Source organism: Stegodyphus dumicola, chromosome 12 (genome assembly GCF_044657685.1).
Source record: "Stegodyphus dumicola isolate Sdum_Otavi_A_Nest chromosome 12, ASM4465768v1".
Lineage (NCBI taxonomy): Eukaryota > Metazoa > Arthropoda > Arachnida > Araneae > Eresidae > Stegodyphus > Stegodyphus dumicola.
Window position 1 is genome coordinate 8,728,125 of NC_140779.1, and position 12,845 is coordinate 8,740,969.

Here is a 12,845-nt window from a genome sequence, read left to right on the forward strand (position 1 = left end):
CAGAAACTCTGAGGCTCTCTCTCGAAGTTGGTGGAACTTAAATACCATTCATTTGCATTAAAAGCGATTCTATCTGGTAGGAAATTGTAAACTGAAATTAGAAAGCACAGGAAAGTAGCTTTAACTAAAGATACCTGTTAAAATCTTGGGATAAACCTTAAAAGCTATTGCTCTTTCTGAATTATTTCATAATTTCTTAATGATGATGCGGAGGTAATTGTTTAATTAAGCAAAGGTACTCCATAAGCCAACACCTTGGTCCTCGGTTCGTGTAGTGCCATAATTCAAACTCTGCTAGCTGTATACACAGCGCACTAGAAATACACTGGAAAATTCGTAAATAGATAATTGATTTTCAGGTAGCCCAAACAGTTTCTTGAGCCCTTATTCTTATCTGAATGTTTAAATCCATTATACTAGTTTACCTACCATGTATGGTAATACATAAGACCTACCTATTTGTATATATAACGTCCTGGGGGCATGTGCTATAGAACTCCTGGAATGAAAGGTAATTCCGTCAACTAGGCTTTTACCCTGTTAACTACCTTCCCTACTGGACTGGCTGCCCTATTGTTGGCTTTAAATAAATTGGAACGAAACACGTATTTATTCTAATGCACGTAAAACCAATCTGCTTCATTTCTCGCTAATTGATTTCAAGAACATTATACTGTTAAAACAAAGTATCTTTTATATAAAAAGAGCATAGTCTTTCGGACAAAATTAAAAAATGAAATTATTTTTATTTGTCTGCATACAACCATTTACACTCATGTCCATAAATTAAGGATAATGGAAAATCAGGCAAAGGAAGAGTTAGAAGCAAAACAAATTTGACTTATTTGTAAAGCTTATTTATTAAACAAAAGGTAAAGAGCAAAAAACGATGCTATATGTTTCATATTATTAAAAAAATTAGCGATTTTTTCCTCCTTGGAGCAAATTACAAAAAAAAAAACACCTATTTACAGAAAACCAATATTACATGGTTTGTATGATTGTTAATACATTGTATGTCTCCCAGACGATGCAATACAGTCCGTACAACGTCTAGGCATGCTGAGTATCCAATTATCGATCTGATCTTGGGGGATATTACACCACTCAAAAAGCAATGCTCTCCGAAGTTCCGGTAGACATGTAGGAGGAGGTTGACGGGCTGCAACTCGTCGGCCAAGCATATCCCACACGTGCTCTACTGGATTCAAGTCCGGTGAGAATGCTGGCCAGTCCATACGGGTGATATCCTCCGATTGAAGGCATTCGCTTACGATGTTTGCACGGTGAGGACGGGCGTTGTCATCCATAAACACAAATTGTGCGCCCATGGCGCCCCGAAACAAACGTACATGTTGTCCAGAATGACGTCTCGATAGATTTGGCCTGTCATGGTTCCAATTTGAACATGCAGGTCACTTCTGGAACCCAGAATAATTCCATTCCAAACGAGCACTCCTGCACCACCGTAACGGTGTCGTTCAATGATGTTTTCTTGTTGGTAACGGTTACCTGGAGCTCTCCATATGAACGTCCGGCGAGAATCAGACTGCAAGCTAAACCTGGACTCGTCGGAAAACATCACACAAGCCCACTGTTGCGGTGTCCAGAATGCAAACTCTCTACTCCAGGATAACCACAGGTGACAGTGAGTTTCAGTAAGTGGAACGCATCTGAAAGGTCTACGAGCATATAGACCAAACTGCTCTAAGCGTCTGTACACGGTCTGCCTTGAAATTGTCGTACCAATGGCTGAAGAGAGCTGACGAGACAGGTCTGAGACTGTGCTCTGCCTGTTTCTTTTGGCAGTAACTGCCAAATACTGGTCCTCATTCAGCGTTGTAACTCTGGGGCGACCTGTGCTGTAACGTCTACTCACGTTACCATCATCTTGGAATCGTTGCCAAAGCCTGGAGATGACACTCTGGGAAATTCCAAGTTCGTCTGATACTTCCAGCTGGGTACGCCCACATTCCAGACGGCCGATAATTCTACCACGTAAAAAATCATCCAAATGCGTCCTTTTTGTCATAACTATTCGGTTATTGCACTGAAATGCTTATAAAGCAACTGCGAACAATTTTACTTCTTTGCCTGTATTCTTTATATATCACTCTCTTACACTCTTATCATTGTGACGTACCATCGGTGTCATCTGGTTACTTCCTGAAATTTGCATATGATTATTGAAGATGTGTGTAGTGATTTTACAGGTGATATATTTATTTTAGAGTTCGATTTACGCGTGACTTTAAATTATCCTTAATTTATGGACATGAGTGTATTTCTGGTTTAAATAAAAGAAAGCAATTAAGTAACGTTTCACATACATCAATTCCCTAACTCATGGAAAGAGTATTTTTTTATTATTATTTTTGCTGCATTGAAATTAACAGAGAAATTATTTTTATTTGTATAAAATAAAATGCGGAAGCTATTTCTACATATTTGGGGTTGGGGAGACTGTAAGCGATTCTACGAATCGTGCTCATTTCACTGAAATTTATTTACCAGCTTCTTAAATATATATAGCTACTGCACTGTTGTATTTCTTAGTGTTATTTAAATCAACACAAACATTAAAAACGCATAAATAAATTCACTACGAACTTAATTTTGCTTCCCTAACAAAAGAGAAAGCAACCCAGTTAATTTGAATTTGGAATGTCTATAGTCAGCTAACTGAAATTCCACCGCTCTTCCTTTGATTCGTAATTTGGAACATTAAAATTATAATAGCATTTTCAAAAGATTAAAACCTTATTAAAATTAGTTATTTCAGAAGATTATAAAATCTACAAGCATATGTCACACTAAATAATGGCATATTGAGCACTCTTTGGTTATTGCCAGAAATCATTAGTTACGCCTGATATACACACAAGTGGCCAATGAATTAGAAACCTTTGAGATTTTCATTTGAATGCGTGTTAGGGATAAAGTATGCAAATTTTGTTTATGGCGTGTTAGAATGCTACAGTCTATGCTCAGCAAGGTACTAAGAAATTCTCCTCCCTTGAGAATTGTATCTTTGCAGCATAATTTTAATAGCAATTCAAAATACTACAACAACTGAAAATCAACACTAGAAAAATAGCTCACCCCGTAGAATAGTAACAGGATTGTAGGAGCAAAGCTATTGTAATGTAAGCATATTACTATCCAGTTTGTATGTACTTGATAAAAATAGTATTGTAAAGCAGTTTAAATGATATTGAAAATCCAGTCAATGTGTAAATGAATTACAAGTTTACTTAAAATTATCTCAGTAAAAGTATTGTAAATATGAATTCAGATAATCTTTAAATGTACACATAACTCTCATGATTTTATGTAACTATCACATGTAACTTGTACAAGACAATGTTTTTAATCAACATATCTATGCTTATACACAGGCCTTATATGCCCATGTAATATTTATATTTATATTTTTACACGGAGGAAATATTCCCTTCTGCCAGGATGACTATTAACACTGTAAGACTTTTACAACAAAGTCAGGTCAGTGGTTGAACCTCCACGACTTGTTCTAAATTGAAAAGTGAACCTGTAATATTCTTAATTCGAACGAGGCAGGGAAGCACAAATTGCTAGCTAGTTCACCTTATTTTGCACTGATAGAAGACCTCGAATTCGTCGAAAACCCGATGAGCCAGAAGTATTCAAAATGGGAAAAACGACAGATCTTTCACCATTTGAAAAAGGGCTTATTGTTGGTGCCCGTTTAGCAGGGGCCTCGATTTCGAAGACAACAAATCTCAATGGGTTCTCAATAGCAACCATATCAAACGTTTTCAAAAGTTAGATTCAGAACCCACAGTCCTTTTCTAGAAGTCAACTGTGGTTCAAGCACAGTTTTCAGAGAGCGGGATCTGCATCGTCTCCGACGAATTGTACGGCAGAACAGGGACTTTACTGTGCTTCAACCGACACAGATCATCAACCAAGGTTCTTTCCAACAGATTTCAGTTCAAACCACGCTCAGAGAATTGAGAGGATAGGAATGCATAATCGGATGCCTGTGAGTAAACCACTCATTTTTGCTCGACATGCAAGAATTCGTTTGCTGTGGGGTCGGGAAAGAAGACACTGGACATCTGAGGATTGGAAACGGGTAATGTGATCGGATGAATCACGTTTCACCTTATTTTCCCCCCGGGGGGTCGACGTAGAGAACTCTGCGAAGCTACTGGCTAGGATCCGTACCTAGGTAGTCTCCGCCAGGGGGTATAAAATTTATGAACTTGGTGGTTCTGAAAGCCCTGGGAAAGGTTACTTATTGGCCGGCCTCGGGGTCTGGCACATTCTGAGCGGTACGGCTCTAGTAGCCGGGGGGAGGGGTAGCGTCCTCGTTTCTCTGGGTAATGTCCCACTGCGACGGGCAGCCCGAGCGACTGGCAGGTAGCAAATCAAATGACCAGTGCTGTCTGGCTGAATGCCAGGTGGTGCGCCCTATCTTGGAGTGGCAATAGCGGAGGATGAACCTCCGCGACTTGTTCTAAATTGAGAAGTGAACATGTAATGTTCTTAATTCGAACGAGGCAGGGAAGTACAAATTGCTAGCTAGTTCACCTTACTTTGCACTGATAGAAGACCTCGAATTCGGCGAGAATCGCATGAAGCCATCTTGCCTTACTCGCACTGTGTAGTGGTCTGGTGGGAATATTATGATGTGGAGCATTGTCTACTGGCATGGAAGTGGTGCCGTAGTGTTCCTCGAGGGTAACAAACAGCCATGAGATATCTAGATATACTGACAGATCGAGTGCGCCCTGCAATGTTGCATTTTTACCCTGATGGCGACGGATACTTCATGGACGATAATGCAACTATACATCGAGCCAGAAGTATTCAAAATTGGCTCGCTGGACATCAGACTGACTTTCAACATCTTCCAGAGCCACCACATAGCCCGGATCTTAATCCCGTAGAAAATGTGTGGGATATGGTGGAAAGACGCATCCAAACAACACTCTCCTCTTCTATCTCATTTACAGCATCTAAAACGTTGCATAGCCAATGGCATTCTCTGGACGTAAATGCACTCCTGAGGCATGTATACTCGATATGCCCAAACGAATTCCCGCAAAAGGTTGTCCAATAAGATATTGATCTTGGGTTTTTAATTCATTGTTCAGTGTGTATAATTGGTTTTGTACGCGGTCTTTCTCTTATCCGGTGACAGGATGATAGGATGATGATTTGCTCCGTCTGAATTCAAAGCGCACTGGTCTAGTGATCCAACAGCGAAGGATCTCTTACCTGCCTTTGAAAAGATGCATTTAATTTTGGTTTTTCAGCGTTTCTTCGCAATAATAGAATGTCTATATGAATAAATGTAATTTCTGGTGAAATTTCTATTTCTAAAAATACAATGTATAAAATTACATTTGATTTATGCTAATTTAACGGCTCTAAGTTCTTCAAATGTGTGGAAACAAGAGTATTTTGGTTACGAATTCTCAAATGAAATATTCTTGTTTCCACATTTACAGTATTTTCATTTATATGTCACGTATTTATGTATATATGATGGCATTAAGTAATAAATATTTAACGAAGGATGTCGCAGTATTTTCTTTACGAAAATGCTTGGAAGTTTTTAATGTTTGAGTCACAATCCAATATTAAGCTCTTGGAAACAAAAATGAGTTAGAATTCGCATTTATGTTTTGAGATAAAATTTTATATATTTTATTCATAATGTTTCAGCTTTTTTTACATTGCTATATTTCATGTTAATCATTCAGGAGGAAGAATAGACCACGCCCATCACTTGAACAACGCCAGAAGGGCCCTTTCGGAGACAGTGTCTTTAGCTGAAGCTGTGCAAACTGCTGTCAACATGACGTCACCCAAAGACACATTAATCGTCGTAACATCTGACCATTCTCATGTGCTGACTGTGAATGGATATCCCAAGAGAGGGAATCCCATATTAGGAGTTGCTGGTGTTTCCAATAAAGACAATATGACGTACACAACCCTCATGTACACGAATGGACCTTCGCACCACATGGTAAATGGAAAACGACGAAATCTCAATGGAACCGATACAGGTATATCGTATTTAATTTAATAGTAGTTTAACTTAATTGTTCATTTAACTTAATTGTTCATTTAACTCTTTGAAGACCATAACGCTCCAGATGGCCTTTCATTCAAACGACCACAACCGCCAAAAACGGCCGAAATTCTGATGTTGTTTTCTTCTCTTCCCTAATGTATGCAGTAACAGGTGCAGTTTCTCCAAATGCATTGTAACTGTTTATTGCAGACAGCTTGTCCTAAAAGGATTTATTTGTGGTTTCTTATCTTTATTTGTTAGGAAATAGACAGGATGACATTTGAAATCTTCACTCTTCTTTGTGTGGTTATGGATGGGGAGGGGAGGAAATTACTGTGAATCTCGAAAGCCTTTTTGGGCGGTTCGGTATTTTATGCATACAGGTTAGCGAAAACTTCGGTTTTTCAAAGAGTTAAGGTTTTTGTTTTTTCAGGTTTTTACTCCGTTACTTTAGGAATTTTATAAATTTAAATCACCTCTAAATTGAAATTTTGAAATGCTAAAAAGCTTAATTAAATATGCTAGTTTTTAAGAATTTATAAATAGATTACTTCTAAAACGCTATTCCTTTTCATGTTAATCTGTTCTGCAACCTGGGATCTAAGAAACACTTTTAAGTATTTTCTCTGATATTTAAGACCTGTAATTTTTGACAATTGAGAAAATATTATAAGGTATTTTCCCCCTCCTTTCTGCATGCTTCGTGGCATAATGGTAGCACACTCAAGTGGTCCAGGTTCGAGTCCCGGTGAGGACATTTCACGTGTCCAGCATAAAAATACCTAATTACTCTACAGTGGCGCCCGAACTAAAAGGTGGCGGATGATGATTCTTCAACAGGATTTCTCATTAAGTCCCCTGATCCCCAGTCTCCCTTTAAAGGGGGCAGTATATAAGGTTGTAAGAATTATGTTAATTTTACTAACAGTTAAATTTTAAGTTCCTTTTATGTCAAATTCTTAACTCCAACTTACTACTTCCGGCCAGAACGTAGTTTTGGAATCTTACTGAATATTTAATGAGGAGCGGTATTTAAATCATGAAGTTACTTACTGAGTCAGAGAGAATCAGAGTTTCTGATTTACGCGCGTCTGCCTTTTTGGCCTCTCTCTCTCTCTCTCGAAGCTGTTATTACGCTCGGCCAAAGAATCTCTAAGGAGAAGAAGTAAAGGTTCCCCGGGGCAAATGTGGCTCCGTCAGACCGAAGAGACACATTATGTATATCCTTGAAGCTTACTTTAAAGGGGCAAACCATTCCAAAGCTATCCATCCTTCGTACCTCACTGCGCATGTGCGAAATAGCATCAGGAGGCAACAAAGCAGCATCAAAGAATGCAGCATGCCGTCGGCCATGTTAGCAATCTTTTACCACGTTGTTCGAAAACGTTCTTTGTTGTTGTAGTCAGAGGTACTTGGTTTTAGTTATGTGAAATTCTTTTAAAGGCCTTTTTAAATGTAATGCAGTAAGTGAAATGGTTTTGGCTATTGGGTGAAAACTTTGCTCTTGGTTTTCACAATGGTTTCCAAATAATTGTCTAAACGTTTTCATGGTAATTTGTTTTTAAAGTTGTTGTCGGATAATTATAATGTAGTTCAGTGTTTTCAATTTATTTAGGAGTGCCTTTAATTGTCTTTAAATATTTTTTTCTGTTTCAGTTAGTTATTGCAAATTTTGCTTTTAAAATTTCACTGTAAAATTTTAACTATGGATCCATAAAAATTTATTACGTTTTGTATGGCATGTGTTTCCCTCCCTTTTTAAGTTTACAGAAGAAAAGAATTAAGAAATTTATTTCATTTAAATTTTGTCTTCGTACGGCTCGCTGTTTAAATTGAAATAAAAATTGGACAGGATTTCTATAATTCGCCCCAAAATTCCAACTAACATCCTTTTGCTCATAAAACTCCAGAAATGTACGAAAATAAAACATTTTGAGTTATTTAAAAGTAAAAAATTTACTATCTCCTCGAACTGCGCTGTTTAAATTTCACCCTACGCTGGTGTTTCACTGAATAGCCGTGGCTCTTCGGTACAGCGGCGCAGAGGCGAAACAGGTTTACATTGCGTCTATGGAAGCTTTCATTCTTCTCCTTAGAGATTCTTTGGCTCAGCCGTACTCAGGCCCTTGCTAAGCTTCGTAGTCAAATAAGTTAAGGGGCCAACTCGATTTGAACCTTGATATCTTCGGCTATACTTCTTTAGTTAATTTTAGTTTTAGTTTAATTCTTAGTCTTTTAAGTTCAAGTCCAAGTGCGGGCTTTGCTTGTACACTCCCAGGCGGATTTTTGTTAAATCTTATGGAATAATAAAGGGTTAGTTACCCTTCTATCTTGCTGTTTCTTGTCACCGAACTTAAGCGATTATTCGCTTATCAGTTCTTGCATTCTTCACTTCCAACATTAACTTAATTCCGGAAGTGAGGAACTCTGCAAGGTATTTTCTTCCTCCCTTCTGCATGCCTTAGTGTGTAACGGCAGCACACTCAGCACGAGAGCACACTCAATATTCGAAAGGTCCAGGCTCTAGTCCCGTCGAGGCCTTTACTCATTTTTTACGTCTCCAGCATAAAAAAAACCTAATGACTCTACAATATAAAAACAGAAATTACGTTTGATAATTCTAAACTTGAAAATAAGATAACAGTTATTTTATAATTTTGGCATAGCTTCAATACCGTGCTGTGAGTAAAACCATTTTCACTGTAAGTAACAATTCTGAATCAATATTAAAAATATATTAGTACACACAAAAAAAAAAAAGGTGAACACACATCGTGAGCACATACACAAAAAAAGTTAATGAAATGCTAGTAAAGCAACTGCATTCATAAAAGAATTGTTACTTTAGAAAAGTAAAAGTTATTTTAGTTTGTTCTAATCACGTATTAATGCTAAACATACAATATGATAGACAAATTTCCGTTTATAAAGAAAGAACAATTTTAAAGTACGGCAGGGAACTTAATCTGTATATTCTTTGAAACAGAAACATAAAATCTAAGTTGCACGAAGCTGTAACCTAAATTCTTTGCAAATTTTGGATTATTTAGAATTGCTGTAACACTTTACACATCTGTATGAGTCGAAAAAAATGGTTGATCTATATCGAAAAATCAATAATGTAAATAAAATCACAAAAATCAGATTTTCAGATATTTCAAAAATCAATAACATTGAGAATACAATGGGTGTTCGCATATTTTTGGAACAATTTTGCAAATAACATAAACAAACCTTAAATATAAACAAACCTTAACAATATTAACAAACCTTAATAATATAAACAAACCTTAAAATTTTATTTCGTAATATACAATTTTGCAAATACTTATATATAAACAAACCTTAAAATTTTATTTCCTAATATATTCCGCCTAATAGCCCTTTTGTTGATCTATCATACTGCATCTTGATTTCCAAGATAAATATCCTTTTCTTAAAACGTCAAGATTGATTTTATTCTACTGCTCATTCACAATTTTCCAGCTTCCATCCTATGTTTTGGGATGCCGCTTTTAAAGAACTTATTTTAAAAGTTCAAATGCACAGTAATCCATAGGTGACACGGCAGGGGACTAGGGTGGGATGCATTTAAAGGGAATAGTTTTAATTCTGGTTTCAGTTTTTTTTTTTTTTTTTTTTTTTTTTCCAAAAAAAAAATAGAGCACTAGATTAGAGATTTGGCTTGTAGCCTAATCCTGTTGGAACTTAACACAGTGAAGATTGTTATTCAAGCCTCATCAATTGCAACTGTATATTTCCATACTTCACCTGCCAAGCAATTTTCATACAGCAATCTGCACATAGTCTTACACGTTAGGAGATGAACGTGATATTTTTTTTTGTTTTGTTTTTGTTTTGGTTAGCATTAAATCATATTTAATAATTTTGTTCACATTTCCTACAGAGATATTTAAAGATATTGCAACAGCTCTTTTGGGGGAGTGGATTTTCCTTTAAAACATGAGATGCGACTTTTAGGTATAATAATTGCTATACGTACCTTTGTTGGGTATGGTTACAGCCGAAAACATCGCGGCAAAAACATCGCACACGAAAATGTCGCGGAGAAAACAACGCAAGGCGAAAACGTCGTGCTACAAAACATCGTGGAAGAAAACATCGCAGTTCTAAAACATCGTGGTACAAAACATCGTCGTCGAAAATAAAGCGGTTCAAAAACATCGCAGTTTAAAAACATCGTCGTCGAAAATATCGTGGTAAAAAATAAAGTATCTACATCGCATGACGATAACATCGCAGACATGCTTTTTTCAGACATGCTTTAATAAGTGTAAATGGATATTCCCATAATGATTTGTGAGCGCAAGATGGAAAGAAGGATAATTTTTACTTGCATATTTTTAATTAATTAATAAATTTTTGCTGAGAAAATAAAAAGGAAACTTAAGCATAAAAAATTAATGCAACTTATAGCACTTAATAGAATTTTAAACCGACATAGTTAACTAACAAAGGCCATTAATAAATCATTTTTATAAAGTTTTTACTGGTAATATTTCATGAAAAGTATAATCTATAAGTTACATTTAATTTTCTATGCTTAAGTTTCCTTCTTACGTTTTCAGCAAAAATTTATTAGTTAATAAAATATGTGAAAGTAAAATTTATCCTTCTTTACACCTTGCGCTCACAAATCATTATGGGAATATCCATTTACAATTATTAAAACCTGAAAACAGCATGTCTGCGATGTTATCGTCATGCGATGATTTGTAGATACTTTATTTTTTACCACGATATTTTCGACGACGATGTTTTTAAACTGCGATGCTTTTGAACCGCTTTATTTTCGACGACGATGTTTTGTACCACGATGTTTTAGAACTGTGATGTTTTCTCTTTGCGATGTTTTCTCCCACGATGTTTTGTAGCACGATGTTTTCACCTTACGTTGTTTTCTCCGCGACGTTTTCGTCCACGATGTTATCGGCGGACACCGTTGGGTATGCATTTTGTGCCTTTTTCCCAGTCAGATGTAAACTTTGACGTTTCTTTCTTTTCATATTACAATATTTATATCACTTGTTTTATGTGTAGAAATATTCAGCTTGGTAGCCCTTTTGTTGATATGACAAACATGACATCTTGATTTCCAGGATAAGTGTCCTGTTCTTAAAACATGGAGGTTGATTTTATTCCACTCTTCCTTCACAATCTTCCAGAGTCCATCCAATGTTTCGGGATGCCACTTATAAAGAGCTCGTTTTACAAACCTAGATGAACAGTCATCCATAGGAGACACATCAGGATACCTGAGGGGGGATGCATTTAAGGGACCAGTTTCAATTTCGGTTTCATTTCTCATTTTTTTTTTTTAAAAAAAAAAGAGCAGTAGGTTTAGAGGTATGGCTTGGAGACGTAACCTGATGGAGCGTGACGCAGTGAAGATTGCGTTGATAAAGAGATGAAATTTCTTCTTTAAAAATAAGTATTAAAACACATTTCTGATAGTAATGCGAATTAATTTTGACATTTTTTTTTACTTTCTTTATTTTAAGTTCTCCATTATAAGAGAATCCAGTACTAACCATAAAATCTTTAGAAAAACTTTCCTTGTTTTTGCTGAACCAAAATATCAAGTCCTTTTTCTCCTATTTTTCGGTAGCAAATCGATCTTTTTCTATTGCAATCAGATAAGCATATCCAAGTCTCATCAATTGCAACTATATATTTCTATTTTTAACCCGTCAAAAATTTTCATACAGCAGTCTGCACATAACCTTATGCCGAGAAACATGTTTCAGCATTAGGCGATGAACACCATGTTTTTTTTTTTTTTTTTTTTTTGTTTGTTTGTTTGTTTTGATTACCTTTAAATCAGATTTTGTAATTTTGTTGGCAGTTCCTACAGAAATATTTAAAGATTTTGTAATAGTTCTTTGGGGACTTTAATTTTCCTTTAAAACACCAAATGCGACTTAATAAAAGCTTAATAAAAGTTGTAAGTATCTTTGTTCGGTATGCATTTTTTGCCTTTTTGCTAGTCAGATGTAAACTTTGACTTTTCTTTCCTTTCATATTAATTAGGCTACTTATTTTACGTTTAGAAATATTAAAACCATACTTTCAACATCTTTTTTACTTCCTTGTACGAAGTAAAAAGGAAGTATTGTAGTCGTGAAAAGTTTCAGGCAGCATATTTCAACGAAAATATCCATTTTGACCGCTATCGAACGCATTTTAACGATGTTTTTTCGTGATATATGTACGTAAGGACAGAATAAAAGACTGTTTTCCTCCAAAAGAATTATAAAACTGCTTTAAAATGAATTCTGAAGAGAATTTTTCGTGGCGTCTGTACGAACGTATGTACGTACGTATCTCGCATAACTCTAAAACGAGTAGCCTCAGAACATTGAAATTTTGTATATAGGACTGCTATAACATGCAGATCTGCACCTCGTATTTTGGTTGCAATCGGCCGCACCAAACGTATATAAATATATTTATATATATATCCACTCTGTTACCCGGCTCAGTGATCTCAATTTCTTTACTCTTATATGTTTGTAAATTGCACATTTTTTGCTTTAAAAATGATTGAATTATGTTGTTCTTATCTTCAGGTTAAGGTTTTTATGCCTTTAGTAAATCCGTATGCAATATTTTTTGAATTATCAACAATTTTAAAGTTGTTTAAGTGCCGTTACGCCTAATAATTTTTTTTGATGGCGGCCATTGCTTGTTTACGTTTGAAACAGGAGAGCAGTGGATTTGTTGCCAATCTAGAAAAACGTAGCTTCGCAACAAC

At 36.0% G+C, this 12,845-nt stretch overlaps 1 protein-coding gene across 2 annotated transcripts in view; it reads left to right on the top strand.

Annotated features, from left to right (window-relative positions):
• Positions 1–12,845, top strand: part of LOC118189222 (alkaline phosphatase, tissue-nonspecific isozyme-like) — a 237,469-nt gene that overhangs the window by 210,512 nt on the left and 14,112 nt on the right. For both annotated transcript variants that reach the window (XM_085827457.1, XM_085827456.1), the window contains exon 7: positions 5,754–6,062. In XM_085827457.1, coding sequence (XP_085683583.1) covers positions 5,754–6,062 — 309 coding nt within the window. The remainder of the gene's footprint in view (positions 1–5,753; positions 6,063–12,845) is intronic.